General features: G+C 42.4%; 1 protein-coding gene across 7 annotated transcripts in view; it reads left to right on the plus strand.

Moving 5' to 3' along the window:
• Positions 1-26,021, plus strand: part of GULP1 (GULP PTB domain containing engulfment adaptor 1) — a 92,144-nt gene that overhangs the window by 32,234 nt on the left and 33,889 nt on the right. For all 7 annotated transcript variants that reach the window (XM_081897726.1, XM_081897724.1, XM_081897728.1 and 4 more), the window contains 2 exons: positions 18,541-18,612; positions 24,604-24,702. In XM_081897726.1, the coding sequence (XP_081753852.1) occupies positions 18,541-18,612; positions 24,604-24,702 (171 nt within the window). The remainder of the gene's footprint in view (positions 1-18,540; positions 18,613-24,603; positions 24,703-26,021) is intronic.

Raw genomic sequence — 26,021 nt, forward strand, 5'->3', positions numbered from 1 at the left:
CTCGGGTTAAGAACTTTGCTTCAGGATGAGAACAGAAATTGTGCTCCAGCGGCGCGGCGGCAGCAGGAGGTCCCATTAGCTAAAGTGGTACTTCAGGTTAAGAACAGTTTCAGGTTAAGAACGGACCTCTGGAACAAATTAAGTACTTAACCCGAGGTACCACTGTAAATACTTGATCTTCCTGATTTTGGATCTTCCCTGTCAGTTTAGCCATCTCCACAGACTCCTTCAGTTTCATCTGCCATTCTTCTTTTGAATTGTGCTTGGAAACGTACTGGCAGCCAATGTAGGCCTTTCAAGACTGGTGTTATGTGATCTTGGTGGCCCCTGCCAGTCACCAGTCACGCTGCCACATTCTGGATTAGTTGTATTTTCCGGGTCACTTTCAAAGGTAATCCCACGTAGAGCACATTGCAATAGTCCAAGCAGGAGATAACTAGAGCATGCACCACTCTGGCAAGACAGTCTGTGAGCAGGTAGGCTCTCAGCCTGCGTACCAGTTGGAGCTAGTAGACAGCTGCCCTGGACACAGATTTGACCTGCACCTCCATGGACAGCTGTGGACAGACACCTCCCTGGTCAAATGTGGACCTATGGTAATCTTGCTCTCCTGCAGGAGTGGTGGACCCATTAAGGTGATCTATTCCCAGGGACTTATGGAATACGATGAATTTCTGGATGCTCGGTGTGGTTCCAGGTGACAGGGCTAGGTATTCTGTCGAGGTCAGGATAACATTGAGATGAAGTGGGCCATCAGAGGAGAACCACCCCTTTACAAGGGAACTTTGGTCATTGAAACAGGTTGCATCTTGGCCAGAGCATTGGTCTTGGAAACCTGATCACAAGGGTAACTGAACCCAAGTAAGACAAAGGCCCCAATCCATGTACAGTGAACTGGGCACACCTGGTTGGCAGCCCTCTCTCCAGTAATTACTCTTGACTGTAACTTGCTTTCATGAATTTTAATACCATATTTTAAATTGTCATTGTAACCCACCCTGGGATCTCAAGATGAAGGGCGGGTAAGAAATCTAATAAATAAATACGTATAGGGAATGTTGTACATGTCTATAGGAAGCAGCAGTCAACAGTAAGCACGGAACAGAGCCAGTCTTTACATTTATCAGCTGAAATAGATTTTGACTTGGTTGCTTATCTTGAACATAACCAGTGCTGTGGAGTCTGAATATTGGTACAATCAATTCAGATTTCTGAAGCCTTAACTGTATACAAATGTCCTTACCATCTAGAAAACAGATTTGCCTATGAGATACCATAAATGTATTTTGTTCAGCACATAACACAGTTCCAAATATACTTGCCAAGTTGTTATATTTGTACCATATGGGAGAAAGATTGTCACCTTCCAGCCTGAATACTATACTCCATTTTTGCATACAGATTTTAGTGCGCAGCAATAACTGGTGCATGAAGTGAGAGATGTACTGTACCTCTGAACTGTTAAATTATACCAGACGGCTATGCATAGGATAGCTCTCTAAACAAATAAACCCAGTTGAGATTCCTGCATTCCAACACTACTATTCTATGATTCAATGATAGCATCTCACAAAACCTTTCTGTGATAAGACTAGGGCAGTTGCTATTTAGGACTATAAACCTTTGACAAGATGTGCTTGATGATTTTAGTAGAATAAGCTGAGTAGAAAGTTCAGTCCTGAAGCAACGAATAGAAATACTGAAGTGTTAGTGAAATTCATTTCAGTGGAAACTACTACTAATAAATAAATAAATAAATTTTTATTTATACCCCGCCCTTCCCGGTTCAGAAAACTGGGCTCAGGGCAGCTAACAACAAATTTAAAATACTTAATTGTAGAAGCAGCATAAAATACAGTATAAAACATGAATAACAATAAATTCAGAATTCAAAAATCAATTTAGGGGGGAAATCCATCAAATAAACTTTAGATGATCACCAGGGCTAGCTGGCTAAATTAGTCTTATTTGGGCCAGCAAGGAGACCAGGGGAGAATTAGCTGTGGGATCCCAGAGGGGGTAATCTTCATAAAAAGGGGAAGGGGAGGGAAGGAAGGGGAATAAAAGATCAGGCTAAGTTCAAATTTAAAGCCAGGTGGAAAAGCTCTGTCTTACAGGCCCTGCGGAAGGAAGTTAAATCCTACTAGGGATTCGAATAAGATGCTACATACAGCAAGGAAAAGTTAGACAATGATCAGTGTTACATAAATTTAGAAAATTGCCGTTTCTTGAAAGTTTTTACAGTGCTGCTTTGCAGGCCCTTTGAACCTGGCAGCGCTCTAACTACAGTAAAGCTAATAGCCGTTAATTTTCCTTGGAGATGGGTCAAGCCACCCGAGAGCTTATTAGGTATTACCCATTAAATTATTGCCACTTCATGAATCTTGCCTGAGGCCTGAAGTCACATTTAAGCTGGGCTTTCCACCCTTTATGTTCTCGTCAGATTTCATGAATCTCTTTGCTCACTGGAGACTTAACAGAGTGGTGTGCTTGAATAGAGAAGACTTAAAATGAAGGGGAAACACTGCATAGCTTACACAGAACGTAAGGAAATTTCACCAGCGCTCCTATTTGTGGCATTGTAACGGAATGCTTGAGTTAGGGGAGAACAGAATTGAAGATATGATCCAAACTTCATGTAAGCTCTAAGCACTTTCAAGGTAATACATTCAGTAATAGATGCCTTCATTTTCCTTACTTTCTCCGTCTACATTAACCATAGTGTGTGTTTGTGTCCTGGGATGCACAGTGAATATGTTTTGAGCTAGTGGAGAACCCTTGAGGTTGAGGGCAAAAGAGGAGGTTAAGGTTCCTTCATTGCAGGCAGTTGAACTAGATGACCCTTGGGGTCCCTTCCAAACCTGCAATTCTATGATCCAGTGGTTTTTCAGCCTGCTTTCCTTATTTAAAGGCACCTTCTCAGATTGTAGGTACACAGGAGGACTGAAATTCTTTTCTTCTGCCACAGAATGTTAACCAGGCAGAGGGCCTTCTCGGTAGTGGCGCCCGCCCTGTGGAACGCCCTCCATCAGATATCAGGGAAATAAACAATTATCTGACTTTTAGAAGACATCTGAAGGCATCCCTCTTTAGGGAAGTTTGAATGTTTGATGTTTTATTGTGTTTTTAATATTCTGTTGGGAGCCACTCTGAGTGGCTGGGGAAACCCAGCCAGATGGGCAGGGTATAAATAATAAATTATTATTATTATTGGAATTGTTTTTTTAAAATAATATTTATTAAAGTTTCAAAAAAATACAAAAAGAAAGAAAAGAAAGAGAAAAACAGAAAATATTATTGGAATTGTTTGCTCTGAAGGAGATGTGTTGGGGGGGGGGTGCATAAAGCCAATTTGGCAACATTCAATTCATTCCCAAGCTCTAGAGTTTGTGCTTTCATGGCCAATTGTGGAGCCCTTAAATAAAATCATTGAGGTGAAATGGCCTGAAGAATCCAACTTACGGGGGGGGGGGGTTAGATTCAGGATACAAACCCAGTTGTTCATACTGCTCTCTCCATATGATAGCCTTCTAAAACCTGGTACATTTCAGATGTTTTAGACTCAACTTCACTCAGCCTGGCCCTGTTAGCAGGGGCTTATGGGAGCTGTAGTTCAAAACATCTGGTGGGCAGCAAGTTGTGGAAGGCTGCCCTAAAATACTAAGACAGGTAAGCAGGGACATATCGGCTACATAACTAACATGATGGTGAAGTATGTCTATTTTACATCCTTATTTGTGAACATTTTCAACTTGATCAAATGCTACACAGTTAGGAAACCCTGCAGAAAGTTGATTTGGCAACTCAGGTGTTGAGGCAATGTTAAAGGAAAATATTTTCATCTCTCGGGTTTACAGGAAAATCAATAAGCTAAAAGTGTGAGATAACACAGCTGTTCTGAATAATGGCACGGTAGACAGATTACTAAGAGATTTGCCAGTAATGGTAATTGAGCTGGAAGCGGGAACAATAAGGTGACCTCTGGCTGAGAAATGAGGAGAGTTAAGCATCAAATGAGATCTAAGCAAATTGAAAGTGTTACAAAGACAGAAAGGTGCTGTGTGACTAATTGGTGATAAGGGGTGCTTTTAAATATAGGTCATGGTGTGTCCCTCAGCCAAAGGCAATGGGGTCAGTTTGGGACACAAATGAAGAAGTGTGAAGTACAGAAATCAATACATGCTAGTTAGGGGACCAGCAGTGAGTGATGGCCCAGTAAGGAACTGAGTCATGTTAATGTAATTGATATTCCAAAATGAACAGACAGACACCTGCAGATTCCCTTCCTGCTGATAAATAGGGAGAATGTCCTGCAGTCCCATGTTACTGGCTCATTCATACAATGCTTATGGTAAATTAGCTTTTCGGTAATTGCACAAAACACACAGCCATAGGCACTGAGGAAGAGTCTTCTCAGTGCAATGCCATAATGTATCTTTTAACATTTTATGAGCCAACAATTTTCACTGTCCAAAAAATAATAATGTGTGAAGCATAAGCTTGGTAGAGGGCTCCTATTTCCCATACATTTCGAGTTTGTTTAAGAGCTGAATCTCATAAAACATGGGAATTGGCTTCACAGCTGAGTTTTGAAAACTACCGTATTTTTCTCTCTATAACACGCAGATTTTTTCTCCTAAAAAGTAAGGGGAAATGTCTGTGCGTGTTATTGAGCGAATGTGTGGTCCCTGGAGCTGACTGGCGTGAGTGCAGGGGCAAAAATCAGGCAAAAATCAAATCGTGTGTCAAGGAGGCGGGAAGCCTGAAGAGAGGAAGCTGCAGCTTTCCTGCATTCTGCCTCAGGGTCTTACTGCCCACCCTCTTCTGTTTCGTTGCTGTGTTTGCTCAAACGGAACAAAGAGCAGAGAAATCCCCTGCCCTCCTGGCAAGCAGAGGGGAAAGGAAAGGATCCCGTCCTTCCTTCTAATTCCTCTCCGTGCTCTAATGCTTTCTAGGGACTCGCAGGCAGCCGGAAAACATGCAGGTGGGACAGAGGGCAGGGGCTGGCTTGGGTGGGTGGGTGGGGAAAAACTTTTGCCTTCCTTTCCTTCCTCCCGTTAAACCCCTCTCCTGCATTCTTAGCCAGCTGCTTCTCTGCACACCCCTCTCATGCTCCTTGTCCCTTCTGTGTTTTTCCTTCCCTCCCCACTTAAAACGTGGTTACAAAGCACGGATCCATATGGATCCTCAGGATCTTTGCATTGGGTCACCCCAAATTCACCATCAGATCACATTACATGTCCATGGCTACAGCCTGCAACAAAAAAATCACCCACCCACTGTTGCCTGGGGCTGCAGTGGTGCAAAAATGTGGTTACAAAGCATGGATCCACGTGGATCCTCAGGATCTTTGCATTGGGTCACCCCAAATTCACCATCAGATCACATAGCATGTCCATGGCTACAGCCTGCACCAAAAAAATCACCCACCCACTGTTGCCTGGGGCTCCAATGGTACAAAAACGTGGTTACAAAGCATGGATCCACATGGATCCTCAGGATCTTTGCATTGGGTCACCCCAAATTCACCATCAGATCACATGTCTTGAAGCACAAAAATGATACACCCACTGTTTCATTCGAATTCCCCCCCCCTTGTTTTCCTCCTCTAAAAACGATGTGCGTGTTATGGTCAGGTGCGTGTTATAGAGCGAAAAATATGGTATTATTCACGGGGAACGAGGATTCCATTTTTTAAAAAAATGTAAAAATGTAAATGCAAGTCAGAATGCTAATTAATAAATGGTTGGATTTAAGAAGCCAGATTGCATAATATGATCATACTAGTTCACACTGTCAGTGAGATGTGAAAGAAACAGAATTGTAACAGCGTGACGCGGTGTTAATTAAGGTGGCTTGTGCAGCGAAAGCGTAGCATTCACAGATGGAGATTCGCTGTGTAGCTGTAAACAACCTTCTGAGGGTGCCCTAAAATAATCTAAAAGGAACTTAAGATTCCACAATTGTTTCTTTGGCGGCTAGTCTATGAGAGAGCCAGCTATTATTTATTATAGAGTTTATTACTATACAATATTGGTATGCACGGAATCAGACCAACTTTATTGCCTTGAAAAGAGGCACACTTAAAACGTGTGCAGAGCGGTATTTTAAAAATCAGCTCGCAAGACTGGTGATAAAAGCACTGCTAAACTTCATTCTAAGAACCGGTGAAGTCTGTGATGGATTAATGGCAAGGCTCCACGAACTGAATCAGGTCTATGGACCTTCCAACAGAAGCTAACCAGATACTCTGGGGAGCTCGCATGGTTGGCATAGCTGTTCCCTGCTCTTGTCTGTTCTCAGCATCTGATAATGTATTAACTAGCCACAGGCTATGCTGCTTTCCCCTGTGCCTGCGACTGTCTGGGTGCAAGGCTTCAGCATTTTCTGAATTTGGGGTCCTGAGAATAACTAGCAGAAACTGAGTATTGCCCAGTGGAGATCTGACTTATATCACCCCTTCTGTGTGGCAAGGGCATTTTTTTGGTTTGAGTAACCTTTCCTGCTGCTGCTCGCTTCAACACATTCCCACTTCATCTGCTATTACTCCTTACACCAGGGGTCAGCAAACTTTTTCAGGAGGGGGCCGGTCCACTGTCCTTCAGACCTTGTGGGGGGCTGGACCCACCCTCTCCCAAAAGCACCCCACCCAAAAGCACCCACCGAAAGGACCCCCCAGCCGCCACTCACGCCAACAGCGCCTCGTCTTCGGCAGCTTTGTCGTCCTCTGCCTTGGCCAGGGGTCCGCGGGGCGCAGAGCCCTTGCTGCTGACCTGGGCAGCGGAGGCAGCCTCCCCGCCGTCGCTACTTCCTCCCGCTCGGCTCTTGACCATCTCAGCAGGAAGGAAGGGGTGTTGCCCAGAGGCTTCCACAGCTTCGGCCTGGCTGCAGGAGCTTCCTGCGGCCAATCTGAAGCTGCACCAGCGCCGCGGAAGTCAGTCCCCACGCAGTGAGGCCTCCGTGCCACACCAGTTTAGCTGACCGAGTGGGCGGCAGGGTCTGCGAGGTTCGCGGGCTGGATTAACAAACCTGGTGGGCCGCATCCGGCCACTGGGCCTTAGTTTGCTGACCCCTGCCTTACACTTTGCCACCCCACATGGTCACTGACTTGATAGGACATGTTGTGTCCCCTATCTCACTGCCCCAGTGTTGGCCTGAAGAGGACTCTGAGATGAATCTCTTCTTGTCTTCAGAGGCTGACACACACACACACACACACACCCGGCAGCCTCTCCTGCTTCACAACCAGGAGGAATACTTAAAGGAAATACTTGAATGTGGTTTTAATATTATCATCAATAAAATGCACTGCAGTGTACAGGAAGCATATTGTGTTGTTTCTGTAAAAAGGATGAGTAAAGCAGGTAATTATAAAACACCTTCTTTAAACATTAGTTTGCCTTTAAATCCTTAACACCTCTTTGGGCAGGCAAGTTGTTCCATGCTTGGGGAGGAACATTTAAATATATTGGCTCAAATGGAGGGGGAATTCAAGTGTATCACCATGGCTTCAGTGCATCTTAAATCGCATTGAAGGTAAGGGAATGAAACAGTCTATTTATGCATTGGATTGCAGCCCTTATTCCCAGTCACCATCTAAAGATTGAAACAGTGACTTGAAAAGCATTCCTAATGACTTGCTAAGAAGCACTCAAATGCCATTGTCATAAATTTATATTCAAATGTAGGTACAGTACTCTTTCTTGTCAAATGACACCAGTATCCTTATCTTAGAAGAAAACATATCTTATAAGCTGCAAAAAGGAAAGTCAGCATTTGTATTGGGAGGGGGGGGGGAATCCTTCATTATTTTCTCCATGAAGAAAACCAGAGTAGCTTAGTAGATGGGACATGGTTTTATCTGAAGCTTCACTGAGTTTTGTACATTTGGTTTCAATTAATTGTGCCAGGGCTCGGTTATGTGGTTCCTCCATGCTATTGATTTGAAATAGCCATTGTGATTAGGCTAGTCAAGGATATGTTTATTGGCTCGGCTTAAAAACGGAAATGAATCACATTTATTTGTGCACAAAGAAATAGAACAAAATTAATGTTCCCAGAGGCAATAAGCTGTTTGTGGTCCTTCCAGGCTTCCTTTCCCCCTGCTTTGATTATATATTATCTACTTGCTTTGACAAAACTCTCTTTTAGAATTCTATGAATTAGACTCATTAGCACTTGTCTGCATGAGCCATTGACATGCAGTAAAGGGGACATCCAGACTAACATAATTTGAACTGTCGAGCTTCAGTGGAAGTACAATTGCTGGGGTTTGTTCATACCCAAAACAATATTTTCCCAAGGTTTAACTCGAGGGAAAGTTGTTCTGTAAGTTTGAGGCTGAACCCCAGCTGTATACTTTATTGGCTGGAATTAGATTGTTGACATCATGAGTGTGCCTACTATGAATGTGTTTAAAAAGCAACAACATGAAGATAAAAAACAGCTATAAAGCTGGATAAACATGCAAACGGGTACATTGAAAAACCTGGGAAAGCAGCCTAAAGAATAGAAGGAGGTGGAAAACAGACAACTCAAGTCGGTGTTTGTTTAGCTGATAAGTACATCTGTCAAAAGCAGAACAAATGTTAAGGAAAGCAAGATTCACTGCAGGAACAGCAACGAGAGATTTTTTCTAAGGGACATCTCTGCACACACCTTGAGACTGTGTAAAGGCAAACGACAGAAGCCTTTGTGTCATTTCCCCTTTGAAATTGCAAGTGCAGCTGCAGGAATATGAAACTGATTTACAAAAGATCTTAACGTCCTATCAGTCAGGCCTTATGAAGTGTTTATTATTGTCCTTTTAGAAAATATAAGGCAAACATGGTACTGATAAGTGTTGAAGAGTGTTTATTAAATTATAGCTTTCAAATATTTCTTGCCAGATCCAGCTTCAAAGTTTCTTTTACCTTGCATTTCATAGATGCGTAATGCTGAAGAGTGCAACCCAAAGTGTAACGAGTTTCCATTCAGGGTTGTTTTTCTGTTAGATGTTGTACATTGATGGGGGAACTTGATTATGACATCCAAGTTTAATATCCACATAGGGAAGTTTATATATTGCAACATATAAGGAAGTTTCTCCAATGGTGCCATCAGTTCTTCTGACTAGGAAAATCCCAACGGTCCCTTTCAACTGGATAGGTACTAAAAGCCTTCCACCATGTGGAAAAGATCTGCTGGACAGCTACTAGAGGGTAGAATGGTGGAAAAGAAGTAAGCCTTTTCCACCACTATCACTGTAACATGGTAGGCACAATAATGAGCTTGTATCTGTGTTTGGTCAGATTAATCTTGGACTTTACACCACTTGCAGTCCATCTATTGTCCTTCATTGAAGAGGGGACCTGGAAGTGTTCATATCAAGAGCACTTCCTTTAGCGCTACACTGTAGCAAGACCAGGTCTTGGACAAGCACATAAATCCTGTTGGTTGGAAAAATCCCTCAGAGCAGTCAGAAATCCCTTATATGCCATCTTAATAGGTGCCCCTGGGACGTGGGTGGTGCTGTGGTTTAAACCACTGTGCTTCTTGGACTTGCCGATTGGAAGGTCAGTGGTTCAAGGCCCCGCAACATGGTGAGCTCCCATTGTTCAGTCCCAGATCCAGCCAACCTAGCAGTTCGAAATCACACCAGTGCAAGTAGATAAATAGGTACCGCTCCAGCGGGAAGGTAAACAGCATTTCCATGCGCTACTCTGGCTTCTCCAGAAGCAGCTTAGTTATGCTGGCCACATGACCCGGAAAAACTGTCTGCGGAAGCAGACAAACACCAGTTCCCTCGGCCTGTAAAGTAAGATGAGTGCCTCAACCCCGGTGTCATTTGGGACTGGACTTAACTGTCGGGGGTCCCTTTACCTTTACCTAATCAGTGCCCCAACCCTGCAGGGTGATTTATGATCAGGTCAGACCTCACATGATTTATCCATGATAATGGATTCACCATAATCCCCACTGCTAAAACATTTCTGTCCTCTTGCTCTGTTGCATCAGTAAGATCCAGGGCAGGTCTTTCAATATGGGTTGGGCACTTGATATACCGACATAGTCTCATGTTTATCATGAAGTCCTCAATGAGCACAGTAGAAGCAGCATTGGTATGGATGTTGAAGCCCCCAAAACATGAGTGGAGTTCTTCTACACCACCTCCGAGACCATCTCAGGCAGGAAGACTGTTGGCCAGCATGTTGGTTGGGATACTGAGGTCACCTCCCCACCATATGCTTCAGCACCACCTCCAATTTGTGTTGGGAGAACCCATAGAACAGCACACAGAGGGGAGGAGAGGGGGATTGTTCCATCTGGCAAGCTGCAAGACTTGCACAGATAGAATGATTAGAGAAGCATGACATTGAAAGAGTTTTAGACCCTAAACCACCACTAACTGAAAGAATGTCACCTGTTCCACTGACCTCCCAGACTTTTCTGATCTGAAGGAGACATGCTGGTGGTAGTCTCCATGCCTAACGAGATGGGTAGGGCCCATGGGCTTTCTTTGGGGTGGTAACTTACTTTGGAATAATCTTCCCTCTGAGCTGCACCTCAGCACAATGTTGACGTTACATATCATTGGCGAGTGAAGATTCCATCTCTTTCCCCAGACTTTTGGGGCACTGTGGGTTAAACCACAGAGCCTAGGACTTGCTGATCAGGTCAGCGGTTCGAATCCCCGTGACAGGGTGAGCTCCCGTTGCTCGGTCCCTGCTCCTGCCCACCTAGCAGTTTGAAAGCACGTCAAAGCGCAAGTAGATAAATAGGTACCACTCCGGCGGGAAGGTAAACAGCGTTTCCGTGCGCTGCTCTGGTTCACCACATGACCAGCTGTACGCTGGCTCCCTCGGCCAGTAAAGCGAGATGAGCGCCGCAACCCCAGAGTCGGTCACGACTGGACCTAATGGTCAGGGGTCTCTTTACCTTTAATGTGGGTACCGCTCATCCATCTCGGCTGCACTTGCAGCTCAGCAAATAGTTCTGATAGAGCAGCATTTCCACTTTGCATCATCCTTCCACTTCCTTTCCCTTGTGTGCCTTTGTAAGCACAATATTGGTGCCTGTATCTTTGCTTTTAATTGAAGTGAGTTGCTTTGGGAGATGGCAATGGACTGAAAAGAGGAATAAAGAGAGATCAAATCAATAAATGACTCTCTGACTATTTACCATCACTTGTTATAAATAAGTTATAGAACATCTTGGGACTCGTTGCCTAAGCAAAAAAGCCCCTGGCTTCTCAATCTTTGGCGCTCTCATTCTGTGCTTGATTTCAACCTTGTTGCTCCTCTGCCAGCAACTGGCTCATTTTCTTCTTCTTCTAAGAGCATTTCTGCCTATCACTTCTCACTCTTTCCTGACGTCGGCCAACAGGTATACTCAGTCTTGACATCTTGACTTCTTCAGATAACCTTATCTTATCCATGGCATAGTTGTACCCATTATTAAACATGCCTCTGCAAGCCATTCCATGTGTCCAGTGTTATCCTGAGCCTTCATCCTGTGAATATTCATACCCAAGTGATGGTCAGATTGAATTGTGGTCTGGAGGGGCACAGCAGTCATCATTTTCTCCCCGGGAGCCTTCACATTTGCTCTGAGACTTGGTTTGATTCATAGGAACCAACTCCTAGGGTCCAAGGTCCCTTTGCCTCCCCCTAAAATATTTGAGCCCCCCCCAAAAAAGTTGATAGGCATTGCCATTCAAATGGCTATGATTGATTACATGGGGCAGGACTTACCTGCCCTCCTCCCTCCAATTTTTAAAATTCAAGTTGGCACCCCTGATTTGGTTTAAGCATGTCATCCATACAGGGTCAAAATATACAGTATACATTTTTGTTTATTACTGAGATTCATATTCTGCCTTTCTGGTTGTTGTTGTTTAATCTGAAGCTGTTTCCCACCCCTAGCATGCACTGCAAATGGTTCTTTGATTCTGTTTCCTTGTTTGGTTTCCAAGAACCAGTCAATTCCCTCCCTTCCATCTTGCCTTAGCTTAGTGTTGCAGGATCAGAGATGCTTTGCTTTCATTCAGTCATAAATCAACTTTCTTCCTAACTTCAGTGATGAGAAAGAGAGGCCGTTTATCAATCTTTGGCAGCAGGCTTTCTGTGTAGAATTCAAACTGCCTTCTTATCTGCTTTATGGAGTCAGGAGATACTTTTATTCCAGACCCAATGGCCCTCTTGCATTTCATGGCTTTTTGACCCAACAGTTTACATGGTTACAAAGAGAAGAAATTGTATTAATATTATATCATCTGGTAACTAATGATAATACTTCATATGTCTGATTAGGTGGCTCTAGTCTGCAAAACCATGTACTGCAACAGTTTTGTTATTTTTAAGGTATCACAGGACTGTTTGTTTTTTTTTACGTCTGTCATGGGTACACATACCACAAAATTATTAACATTCAGTGTTTCAAAGGCTTTAAAAGTCATTGTAAAACTTGATGAATAATTTTGTGAAAAAGGGATGTAGAAGCAGTTACTATCATCTCAGTAGCAAATCCTACACTGCTCTCTACTGGAAGAGAAGGATTTACACTCAGTTCTTATATGACCTAAATCTCTGGCTGAGTTATCCAAAAACCATTCCCAAGCTTTATACTGGATTAAAAAATAATAATAAACGAAACATTGTCTAATGTGTTTCAAGTAATTCTTCAGCTATTGGTGGAGCAGAACAAAAGCTAAATATTCCTACAAAGAGTCATGTTTTGTGGGCTCCCACTTAAGCCCAACATCTGTTCCAGAAGTAACGCAGGAAAACATGTTATGGGTTGCAGAGCTGATGCATTAGTAAGTTTTGCAAAAGTATTCGTTTGCCACATTTGTATGGAAAAGAACCTGCCTAGACTTTACTTTTTCAGAGCCATATGAATTGCAGTGAAAATGGTCTCATGTTTTTCTCTTGAAAACAAGTTCGAGTAATGCAATTTGTCAATTGTGTATCCCAGTTTCAAGAACGCCGAGGGGCAAATGGTCAGAAATAGCACGACGGAGTGCGGCACATTTGAGCTGTGATTTTACAACTCATTGAAATAGCAGAGCAGTACATAGGCTAAGCCACCTGGGTCCCTCTACAGATACAGTGGTACCTCGGTTTTTGAGCAACTCGGAAGCTGAATGTTTCACAACCCAAAGACTGAAAACCTGGAAGTAATTGCTTCCCTTTTTGAACATGCCTGCAAAGTCGGGACGGCTTCCACTGCATTTCCCCCCTCTTTTTTCTCCGTTGACTTCGCCGACCGCCCTTTGCACCTTGGTTGTCGAACGTTTCGGGAGTGGAACGGTCTTCCGGAATGGATTACGTTTAACAACCAAGGTACCACTGTATCTTAAATGAGAACTGCCAGAGCACTAAGAACTTTTATTTATTTATTTATTTACCACCTTATACGCGGAGGTCTCAGGGTGGTTCACAGCATAAAATAAAAACCACAAAAGATATAATCAAAATAAAAGCAACAACCCAATAACACCCCCCCCACACACATTTTAAAAGGGTATAGGCTGTCAATCAAATCAACCAAAGGTCTGGTTAAAAAGGGACATTTTTGTCTGGTGCCTAAAGGTGTATAATGAAGGTGCCAGACGAACTTCCTTGGGGAGAGCATTCCACAGATGGGGAGCCACTGCAGAGAAGGCCCTGTTCTTGTGTTGCCACCCTCCAGACCTCTTGAGGAGGCACATGAAGGAAAGCCTCAGAAGATGATCTCAGGGTCTGGGTAGGTTGTTCATATGGAAATAGGTATCTGGAATTGAGGTATTGCGGTCCTCAATTCTTGCATTCAGCCTGGATATGCTAGTGTGTGCAGAGATGGGGGCATACCTGTCAGCTTCACCCCTAACATTGCTGGACACGTCCAGTTGGACATGTGGGCTGATGCAGATACACTCGTTCCTCTACACCAGCAGCGGGGAACCTGCACCCCACCGCCAAATTTGGTTCACCAGGCCATTTTCCATGAACCATGCCTACACGTGATATAATATGTGATGTTAAGGGTGGAACAGGTAGTGATGTGTCTAGATTGGCTGCCCACATAGCTGATCCCTGCAGAAAGCAGGATTGAACTCTGTACCCAGTAGCTGATGGGTGGGGAGTACAATCCCGCTTGGTCACATGATCTCTTCCCATCCCTGCGGGTCAATCAACAGGTGTCAGTCAATTTAATATCAGATTATTGTCCTGCCCAGCTGTCAGAGTTTGCCCACAGGGGTGGGAGGAGATAAAGGTCAGGCCAAAAAGTTTCCTCACCCCTCCTCATTTTTGTCTACATAAGATGAACACCTGAAGAAGTTCCAAGTCTACCAAAAAACACCCCATCATCTCTGGTTTCTTAAAATTGATTAACACATATTGTCCATTTTACAGTTCCTCTTTAGAGTTCAGAGCAGTTGTCTCCCAAATTTTGGGTCTTGAGAACTACTGGAATGGCAGTAGTTCCCAAGTGCTCGTATACATAATTTCAGAAATAGCCTGGAACATTATCCCTGCATTCCAGGAAGCGGTTGAAGCAAACATGAAGATAGAATGGGGAAAGAAGAAAAATAATTAAAGGCACACAGGGAAGAAACAGAACACACAACTCTGATAAAGCTAAATAACTGGTGCACTTATTTTCGCATTAAGTGTAGTTGATGAAGTTAGTCCAATTTGCTTTTGGCAAAAAATTACCAATAGTCTTCTCTCTAGACTAGAGTGTGGGATGTGGGGGTGGGGGTGGGGGGAATCTAATGGAGCTATTAATATACCAAACTGATGCGTTTTTAATGCATTTGGAAGGGGGGGAAACAGAGAACTTGTTTTTGAAATTATGAGGAAAGGGCTAAATAAAGTTGCTGTGAATCTGAGTCTGTAATATACCAACAACATTTTTAAAAATAGCCAATTGGCCTTACTACAATAGAAATTATGTTTGAGATTATAGATGACACATGCAATACCTTTTATTTTTATTTACTAAACGCTCACTTTATCTGTGATCCCACACATTTGTGTGTGTGCACAAGCTTGTAAAATTCACAGCAGTGGAGTTTTGTGTGCTATTCTGTGTTAAAAGGTGAAATTTGTGCATGAGATCTGATGCTTCACAAAAATAATTGTGACTAGTCCATTCAGCTTCTACAAATATTGAAATTGCCTGTGGCACACTGTTTCTGATTAAATAAATGAATGCCACCTTTCTTATTTTATTTCTTCAGGATATATTCATCCCCTGAATTTTCTTTATAATTCAAAGTTTTCACCCAGCGACTGGGTGGAAAGGTTTTGGTAGTATTTAAAATAATTATGTTATACATTCAATTATTTTCTGGGGAATGTAGATTCTTTAGAAATAAATTAAAACCTTGTGTCAGTGCCCAGGTTACTTGCTGAAAGTATTTTTACTAAGGAAACTGATGGAGGTGCTGGTTTTCATATCTGTACTACTTAAACCAACGCTCAGTGTAAAAACAAATGGCTCATGCTTCAGAGCAAAAGTTGTGCATTTCTTCAGGAAACCCTGGGATGCTGTAGAGAGGAAACACCTTTTTTAAAAAGTCTGCAGTGGTCTTAGTCTATTATAGCTACATTAATCACCACATTATACATTTGCTTGCATGAAGCTTCTGTGTTAACTGAGCACAGAAATGCGGTTCTTGTTTCTCAGAATAGGCTTAAGGACCGAAGTGAAAAGAGCAGTTAAGATTATTGATAACTCAGTGTTAGTTGTGTAAATATGATAGACCATCACCGGTTTGAGCCGATGGTGCTTTTCCATGCTTTTCAGGGAAGAGGTTTCAATCTACTGGAGACCTCCATAAATAGAAGCAAGGATAATCCTGGAACAGACTTTTGGGCCAATAGGGATTGCAAGGGGAAGAAGTAAATAGATCTCCCACTCCGCCTTCAGTTTGCAGGAGCCAAGATCCATGCCTTGATCCATTCCTTGCTTGCAAATTATATATTTTGGGATTCAAGGGGGAAATGTAAGTGTTAATATGTGAGCAGAGGACTTGCTTGAGGCCTCAAAAATGGTATTCCAAATTGTTTAGAGAAACAGTTAGATAGCACTGGCCCTTCTGCATTGATATTATTGGTGTTGAAAGGGGGTTGTGTTCACTGTAGCTGCAACTTTATCACTCGTGTGTGAAACTATTGTGAGATCAGCTATCGTGTTTCATGAAGTGGTTCAACAGTGGAAACCAGTTGGAAGAGTAAACCATAAACCTGCCACGTGTTCAGTATTGCTCACTAGCACATGGGTGAAATAAATGTTGATTAATTTGTGGATGTAGCATTCTGCGAAGTCATTAGTTCTTCTGCACCTGCAGTAAGTTGAGAGAGGGGTAGAAGGTACTCCAATAAAGTATTGATGCTGATGTGGCTCCATTCCTGTACAGTGGTACCTCGGGTTACATACGCTTCAGGTTACAGACTCCGCTAACCCAGAAATAGTGCTTCAGGTTAAGAATTTTGCTTCAGGTTGAGAACAGAAATTGTGCTCCGGCGGCACAACGGCAGCAGGAGGCCCCATTAGCTAAAGTGGTGCTTCAGGTTCAGAACAGTTTCAGGTTAAGAACGGACCTCCGGAACAAATTAAGTACTTAACCCGAGGTACCACTGTACATGCAAAAGCAGCAGCAGTCTGCTACTATAATTACATAAAATAGGCGTTATGGTTTTGTTCTCTTGGTTTAATTATTTACTTGTGTTTTATCTCGTATTTTATTCTGTGAACTGCCCATAGATCTTCTGATGAATTTAATAAATTTAATAGACGTACAAATTCAATAATATATAAATAAGTATGTAAAACAAATAGATAAAATAAAAATAAATAAATTATAGATCTGCTTCCCACAATTCTCACCCACACATTTGGGGTAGAGAACAATCCCATAGCTGTCAACATTTCCCTTTTTTAAAGGGAATTTCCCTTATTCCGAATAGGATTCCTCACAAGAAAAGGGAAGAGCTGACAGCTATGCAATCCAAGTGCTTCTTACTCTTTCCTCCTCCTGTTCTGCCAAAAGAAGGATCTGTAGTGGCCATGGCCAATCTTTTCGACAAGCCGAAGGAATTAAAGTGCCACGCTCACCGCACTATTGCACATTTTGTGCACCACTGCCTCAGACTACCCACCCACGATCTATGGATTAAGGCAGTTGTGCATGTTCATCCTTCCCTCATTCGTCTGGTATAAGACAAATTCATCTGGTGTAAAAGCGGGGTGGCGCTGTGGTCCAAACCACTGAGCCTCTTGGGCTTGCTGATTGAAAGGTTGGCGGTTTGAATCCCCTCAACGAGGTGAGCTCCTGTTGCTCTGTCCCAGCTCCTGCCAATCTAGCAGTTCGAAAGCACGCCAGTGCAAGTAGATAAATAGGCACCACTGCGGTGGGAAGGTAAACGGTGTTTTCATGCACTCTGGTTTCCATCACAGTGTCCCGTTGCACCAGAAGTGGTTAGTCATGCTGGCCACATGACCTGGAAAGCTGTCTTTGGACAAATGCCAGCTCCCCTGCCTGAAAGCGAGATGAGCGCCGCAAACCCATAGTTGCATTGACTGGACTTCACCGTCAGGGGGGTCCCCATAAAATTGTAGGGTTAGACCAGAACCTGTGAGGGTCTTCCAGTCCCCATCCAGGGGTCCTTTACCTTTTTTTTGTATATAAGTAACAATGTGCTTAAGGAAGGGTGTTATGATTGCTACCGAAGTCTTCATTTTCCACTCCACAGCGAATGTACCATTGAGAACTTTTTGGGTTTCACCTTGATCTTGAGCGTTTGTGCCAGTATATGTGTCAGGAATGCTGGCACAACATTGTGAATTATGCTAATGTGTTGGCCCTACACTTCACGCTGGCACAGCATGTTTTAAAACGGGTCCATTAGTTTTGTGGCTCTGTTCAAGCTGCCACTGTTGGAAAGAGACCAAACTTCAGGCACGCTCTGATTTTTTTTAAAAAAAATAAATATATAACCTAAAATAATGCCATGACATTTGTTGCTGTTACATTCATTTCTAAAAGTCATGCCAACTCCAGGGTTGTGATGATTTCAAGAAGAGAAACACTGCTATTTTAATTATGAAAATAAGGATTATGCAATAGCATGTAGAAATCTGTAAAATGAAGCAAGAAATATTTTAATGTAAGTTAGAAACTTTTAGCATAAGTGGAAATATGTTTGCGTGTCTTTATACTTGCATATTCCCCAGAGAGAAATAGTTTGCAGCTACAATTCTGGCTAGTTCTTTTCTTTTCTTTTCTTTTCTTCTCTTCTCTTCTTTCTTTCTTTCTTTCTTTCTTTCTTTCTTTCTTTCTTTCTTTCTTTCTTTCTTTCTTTCTTTCTTTTTTGGCCAATTATTTTTTATTGATTTTCCATAATTTTTAACAAATTGTCAACAAATTAATACAAAATCAATACAATTAATACAAAATCAATATAAAATCAATACAATTAATACAAAATCAATACAGTTATTTCAAAGGCATTTTTTTTAAAAAAGGTAACAAGCATCCACTACTTTTCTCACAAATTACAATGTTTTCAGTTTCTTGGCAGCACAGAAGTGGAGCAACCTAAAGGCACAGAAGTCGTGAGAGATGCTGTTAGAAAACTTAAGGTAGGAAACTCTTTTTAAATTTACTAGATACAGTTAGAAGCAATGCCTGATCTGTTCTAAACATATGTGTTGCATTCCCTCTATGTTTATCCACCCCCTGCTAGAAAATCTCAGAACACCAATATACTCTTCCTTCAGTGTACAGTTGTACCTTGGATCCCGAATGCCTTGCGAGTCGAACATTCTGGCGCCCAAACGCTGCAAACCTGGTTTGCGAACGTTCTTTGGAACTCAAACGTCTCACGCGGGTTCTGTGGCTTCTGATTGGCTGCAGGAACATCCTTGGTTTCCGAATGTTTTGGAAGTCGAATGGGCTTCTGGAACGGATTCCGTTCGGCTTCCAAGGTACCACTATATATTCTGTGCAGCCTTGATACAACCATTCATATTTCCTTTTTTCATAACTGAAGTTGTGGCCCCCTTCCATACATTACACTAATCTCCTGTTAAAGGTTCATCACTAGTACCTTTTGTTCCAGACCTTCACTCCAGTATCCCGTGTTTTTTCTTGTTTCCCTTCTCTGCTCCAAGTGTGGGGTCTCCTTCCTCCAAATCTATATTGTCTTCTCATTGGACACAGCTTCCGGGGGTTCCACCCTCTTATCTCTGTTTCCCAGGGTGGAGAGTTCTTGCTGCTTCCATCTTTGGGCCAGTAGGATTCATGCTGCCATTGTGGCATACATGAACAAATTTACATCTTTTTTGTGGATTTCCTCGTCAATTAACCCTAATAAAAAGTTTTTTTATTCAGTTTTTTTTTAGTTCAGTTTTTTACTGAAATTGTATTTCAATACCTTTTTTAATTCATTATAAATAATGTCCCAGAAGATTTTAACTTTAGTGCAGTTCTACCACATATGTAGGAAGTTCCCTTCCTTCTCCCTGCATTTCCAACACAGTTTATCCTGACATCTGTACATTTTGGCAAGTTTACTTGGTGTGATGTACCAACGATACATCATCTTCATTAGATTTTCTTTGAGTGCCACACACGCCGTGTAGAATTGGATCTTTATGTTCTGTTCAGATGCAGGTACTGCTCAGTGAATCTTGTAATCCTTTTGTGTTATTTCTATTCATGTTGACTTGCTTCCTCGGTCCCCACTGCTTTTCCACCAGAGATGCTTGCAAAGTTTAAGCAGGGGGTTCCACCCCGCATGATCTAAACAGTCTGCTTTTAAATCGAATGGGTCGATCTGACTGAAACCAGGTCCACAGCCCAAGCCGCTGCCGGCCCCTTCTTATCTGATTGGCCCATTCAAACTAGCTTTTTTTGCCATTCTGGGTGACCACAGGGGGAGGTTCCTACATCCCCCAATGGTCATGCCATGATTAAGATAGCCCTGGGACTGGACCGCAGTGAACCACAAACCACCCCTCCCCCAGAGTCTGCCAGGAGCTCATCCTACACTCGAGTAGGACCCTGGCAGAGACACATGCCCGACTGGCATGTTCTCTCCTTCCTGTTCATTCGTTTGGGAGCTTCAGAAGCTTTCTTCTGCCGGAACATCACAGCGACCGATGCCAACAGACACTGGCACACTTAGGGATCCGCAGAGTCTTCGCAGTTCGCGTGACAGACCTCAGCAACTCAGCATTTTGGCTAATTACTTTATTTGCATATAAACACACACGAATCACTGCAACATGGCTCCCTCTCTCTCTAGCATCAGACAGTAAAGAGAATGAACAAAGGACAATAGTCCCACTTCACGGAACACAGTAACACAAACATCCTGTCTCTGTCACTTCCCACTCTGTGAAGTCAAAATATACACCGTCATGTGATAGACAAAAATCCCATGACTGCAATCATGGAGCAGTAATTCTAACAGAGTCCCAGGTAAGTGGCCACTGTTTTGAAGTCATTTGCAACCCAACTGAAAATGGGGTTCACGCTTTGCCCTTGTTGCTATTGGCCCTTCCTCGCCTGCTGAGCACTCTCTACACTTTTACCTTTGCATGGAAGAGGATGAGCAGGCAACAGTGGTGATAAGGCTCAGGAAAATCATTTTTTAAGCTGAGTATCAGGTAGGCGGACAGCAATCTGCGCTCCTTTTCTTTATCCAGTTACCTCCTGCACAAGGACATTGATTTTTTTGTAGAAGCAGTGGGGAGAATCATTTTTGTGCAAAAAATGATTTGCACAAAATTTTTCTTTTGAATGCTCAAGGAAGAATTTCCACATTACAGTGGTACCTCGGGTTACAGATGCTTCAGGTTACAGACTCAGCTAACCCAGAAATAGTACCTCGGGTTAAGCACTTTGCTTCAGGATGAGAACAAAAATTGTGTTCTGGTGGCGCGGCGGCAGCAGGAGGCCCCATTAGCTAAAGGTTAATAACAGTTTTAGGTTAACAACGGACCTCCAGAACGAATTAAGTTCTTAACCCGAGGTACCACTGTACTGCTTTGCACCAGAGCTGTCGTCCCCAATATGTTTCACTAGTTTTTTGCATATACTTTTTGCTTCCTTCAGAATTCCTCATGCTGTTTGCCTGAGGAGAAATCACAACATTTACTTCCATTTTTGCTTTAGGCAAAAAATCATTGTTGACTCTTAATTTGCATTTTACATTATGTGACAGTGGGAAGAACGCTTTCTGGGAAAGAACGATAAGATCAGAGCTCTGAATCAGCCCTTCACAGATAATGTTTGGTCATCCAATTTCTTAGTAAATATCAATCTTAATCTTCCTATGCACTTGTTGACCACTAAGCCATATATAATATCTAAATGATCCTCAGTCTGGTTTAAATTCTCAGTTAACAACTTTATGTTGATGCAAAGATTAGGATAAGGAAGTGTAAACCATTTCATTAATTCTTTCCATATGCTTTCCTGAATTTATGAGACATGGTAGGAATTGAACACTGAATTGAACAGCCATTGCTGACCCCAGATACCAACCCTGTAGTCAACAAATCCTTGACTCAATTTCATATATACACTAGAGTCATAGTCAAATATCCATTTCTTTTTTAAAGGATAAGCCTATTTGATCCCTATGTCCCATTAAAAAGTGTGGGGTTTTTTTGCAACTAAAAGCTGCATCTGGCACATAAATCACTTTTTAATCATCAGCATCTGTCATCAGTATCTGTATGCATTGCAACAGTTCAGAGCAGGCAACAGGATTGTTCCTCCAATAAGAAACTGATGCTAAAATTTCCATTGTTTTAAGAACTTATGCCCAATAGCAGAAAGGCAACCGGAATAAAAACATTTGCAATGGTTTAAAAAGACACTGAGGCTCAGTTTGGGAACTCTCCAGTGTCACGGTTATTGCAGGAGCTGTGAGCCTTTTGCCCTTGTTGTTCAGCCTTGGAGCACAGATCATATTACTTGGAAGATTAACTCAGTTAATCCATCTCATAACGAAGAATGAATACATTGAACCCAAAGATGTATGAATATTTCTGTATGTCTGGATATTTTAGATATAGGGGTATCTTTTATATGGGCAAAATTTGTATGAAATCTCAGATGGCTGAATTACTATGGAAGAAAGTGTAGAATGAGGAAAAACTAGAAATTGATTCTTAAATGTTTCTGACGGAGTAGCAGTCTGAGAAACGAAATGATATCCAGCAGTTCATCCTAAATTTAAAACCTCCTCCATTTTAATTCTCTTTAAAGATGCATCATAGAATTTCTGTGATCCAGCTTAAAGCATGCTCTGCATGAGAATACTTAATGGTAAAAAATAAAGATGTATTTCTTTCTGTTCATTATTATTATTACTGTTAAAAGAAATGTCAATTAAAATTTCATGAAACCACAGCAGTGTCACAACTTCAAAAAGAACTGAATTAATTGGAAAAGAGGGAGAACATGTTTTAAGTGTTTAGGCTGCTATTAGAGGAAATTAATCATAAATCTTGGGGCCTAATTAATACTTACTTTTTTTAATGTTTCCATGGATTTGGGTTGTGATCCAAGTTCAAGGCACTTGTTTCATCAAAGGCCTTGATGCTTCAAAGAGTTGAGCACATACTCAGAAATACTATAGGATCTCAAATGTCCATTCACTAATAAAAGGCTGTGTAGCTTTGCACAGCGGGAAATGTTGCTTGCTCCCTCTTGACCATAGAACGTTAAAATTGCTTGAACTCTGCTGAAGATGCGTCCAGCTTAAAAGCCCACTTATAATTCAAGTGATAAAATAGTCGACAATGTAGGGGCATCAAGGTGTTAATTCCCTTTCCCTCTCCCCACAACTTATTAATTTATGAAACTATCACATATGGCACTAAATAATTTGATTTTCCCCAGTAGGTGGTGCTAATGTTCTACAGCAAAAAAGAGATGTTTTTTGGCAGGCTTAATTCTTTTCTAGTTCTCTTCCAGTTTATGATTTATGCCACTGCTATCAGTACTAAGTCATTACATTGGGCCAGGAATTGTTAATATTATTGAAAAGAAACACTCTTGTTGCATTATCAACTTTCCTATACAGCATTCTCCTGTGGAATGCTGTACTGTTAATTTGAAATGCTTTCTGTTCCTTTGCGCAGATGTGAAAAAAAAATAGTATAAATCATCATTACCAGAGGGAACGTGGAAGCCAGGAGAACCTTCTGGTATAGCATGTCCGTTACATAGACCCTTCCAAAATACTCCATTTGAACTCTTTGTTCTTGTTCCCAAAGTAACATTTTCCATTGTTCTAATCAAACAGATATGTGAAATGGGTGTTACTCAAAATGTTTCATAGTGAGCCTTTTCAAGTGAACCCTAATCTTAAAACAGACACAGATTGCCGGCCTGTTGGTAAGAATGTCATTGTTCTGGAAAAGGAGAATGACTAATGTGTGAAACATACAAAGGATGGAGCCCAAGGGAGAAAATAGATCTCAATCTTTGGAGTCTGGCAAGCTGCCCCTCTCATCATCTTGTCTTCAATCGCATTGTTGCTTCTTTCCTACTGAGCACTAGCAAGGGCTTGTTGATGATGGGCGACACCCCTTCATTTGCTTTCCAGTTCTGCTGCAACAAATCGAGGGCAGCAACAGCAGTAGTTTAGGATGAGTTTAGGAGCAGTCTTCATATCAACTTTCTTACTTTCAAAGATCCTGCAGCCAACCAGCTACTTCTTCCAACAATATAAGCTGCCCAGTGAAATGTAAGGACAGACCAGTTGGACCCATGCTTCCTGAGATAAAATGGCTAAATAATGTAAAAAAGGGGGGGTATCACATTAAGTTTTAGTACATCACTTATCATTTTCAAAAGGGCAACTCCTAAACCATGCAGTAAACCCAACCTCTTGTGTTGCCCCTGGCTGCAACTATTTAACGTAAGTTAATGTAAGTCTTTCAGGACCGGTGTTATGTGCTCTCGGTGGCCGCTCCCGGTCAGCAGTCTAGCTGCTGCATTCTGGATTAGTTGTAGTTTCCAGGTCACCTTCAAAGGTAGCCCCACGTAGAGCACATTGCAGTAGTCCAAGTGGGAGATAACCAGAGCATGCACCACTCTGGCAAGACAGTCTGCGAACAGGTAGGGTCTCAGCCTGTGTACCAAATGGAGCTGGTAGATAGCTGCCCTGGACACAGAATTGACCTGTGCCTCCATGGACAGCTGTGAGTCCAAAATGACTCCCAAATGGATCCATTTGGGGCACCAGATTTTGGGCTTTCTCAGGGCACTGTATTATGAAATATTAGCAAATTCCATCCCTGATCCTGGAGAGAATTACAATGAATCATAATCTATAAATGCAGAGTCAGCCCTGAAAACTCTGCATTGGCTGTTGAAAGAAGCCTTGCTCCTAATGGAGGAGGCACCCATACAAAGGTCTCACCAACTGACCTTAGTGACCAGAGCAGCAGAGGACCTGAGACAGACAGAGAGCTGGATATTGGATATTGTTTTCTTTGGAACTTGTGAGCTGTAGCAAATTTCAAAAAAGGAACGTACTATGATGTAATTAATAGCATGAAATTTAAACTATAAATATTCTTACATGATCCTTTGTTTCCCATTTTCAGTTCGCAAGACATATCAAGAAATCTGAAGGTCAAAAAACACCAAAGGTTGAGTTGCAAATTTCAATATATGGAGTGAAAATTCTAGATCCCAAAACAAAGGTAGGAACCCTCTTTTCTTCCTCTTCTCCCTCTAGCATTCTGACTATTTGACGTAATACATATATTAAATTAAATGTATCCATCTCATTGGCAAGCAAGAATCAAAAATAGCAGAAGGTATGGTATGAAACATGAGCTCCCATCATGGCCACTGCCAAGAATAAATTTACAATAGCTATAAAACATTGCATAATCAAGATAGTAACACAGTATATATATATATTCTGCTTATTTGAAGTTCCTGAGCAATGGATCGGATCCATCCATCTTTTTTCCTTTAGTTCCCTCTGCAGCTTTTCTGGGGGTTGGCGGGGGGGAGGGAGAAATTGGAGAAAATTGCCTCCCTGCTTCTTCCAGTGGGATCACCATATGGGTGGAGGTAATGATGAAATACATGGATCAAGGGCAGGGGAAACTCTTACAACCTGCCATGTTCCTATCAGTCTCCCAAAGAAAAGTCACCCAAGGAATACCGTATTTTTCGCCCTATAGGACGCACTTTTTCCCCTCCAAAAATGAAGGGGAAATGTGTGTGTGTCCTATGGGGCAAATGCAGGCTTTCACTGAAGCCTGGAGAGCCCTCTCGCTCTCCAGGCTTTGCAGACCTCTCCGCAAGCAGCGGGATCCAGCGCTGGGCTCCCACGGCTTGCAGAGAGCTGCCTGTTTGGGGCTGGGGTTGGGGGAAGCTCGGGCCTCCCCCTCCCCTACCCCGTGCCTAGGGTGGAAATAATTTTTTCCCCTTTATTTCCCCCCAAAAAAACTAGGTGCGCCTTATGGGACGGTGCGTCCTAAAGGGCGAAAAATACGGTAACTGAAATTCACTTCACAATAGCTCAATTTGCTAGCGTGCAGTGCTGATAACGCCAGGGATTGCAGGTTCAGTCCCCATATGGGACAGCTGCATATTCCTGCATTGCAGAGGGTTGAACTAAACCATGGGTAGGCAAACTAAGGCCCGGGGGCTGGATCTGGCCCAATCGTCTTCTAAATCCGGCCCACGGACTGTCCGGGAATCAGCATGTTTTCACATGAGTAGAATGTGTCCTTTTATTTAACATGTATCTCTGAGTTATTTGTGGGGCCTGCCTGGTGTTTTTACATGAGTAGAATGGATCCCTTTATTTAAAATGCATCTCTGGGTTATTTGTGGGGCATAGGAATTCATTCTCCCCCCCCCCAAAAAAAAAAAATAATGTCTGGTCTCCCCCAAAGTCTGAGGGACAGTGGACTGGCCCCCTGCTGAGAAAGTTTGCTGAGCCCTGGAAATGATCCTTAGGGTCTCTTCCAACTCTGATTCTATGAATCTGTGTGGTTTATAT

The sequence above is a fragment of the Podarcis melisellensis genome (genome assembly GCF_964234715.1).
Source record: "Podarcis melisellensis genome assembly, chromosome: 1".
Classification (NCBI taxonomy): domain Eukaryota; kingdom Metazoa; phylum Chordata; class Lepidosauria; order Squamata; family Lacertidae; genus Podarcis; species Podarcis melisellensis.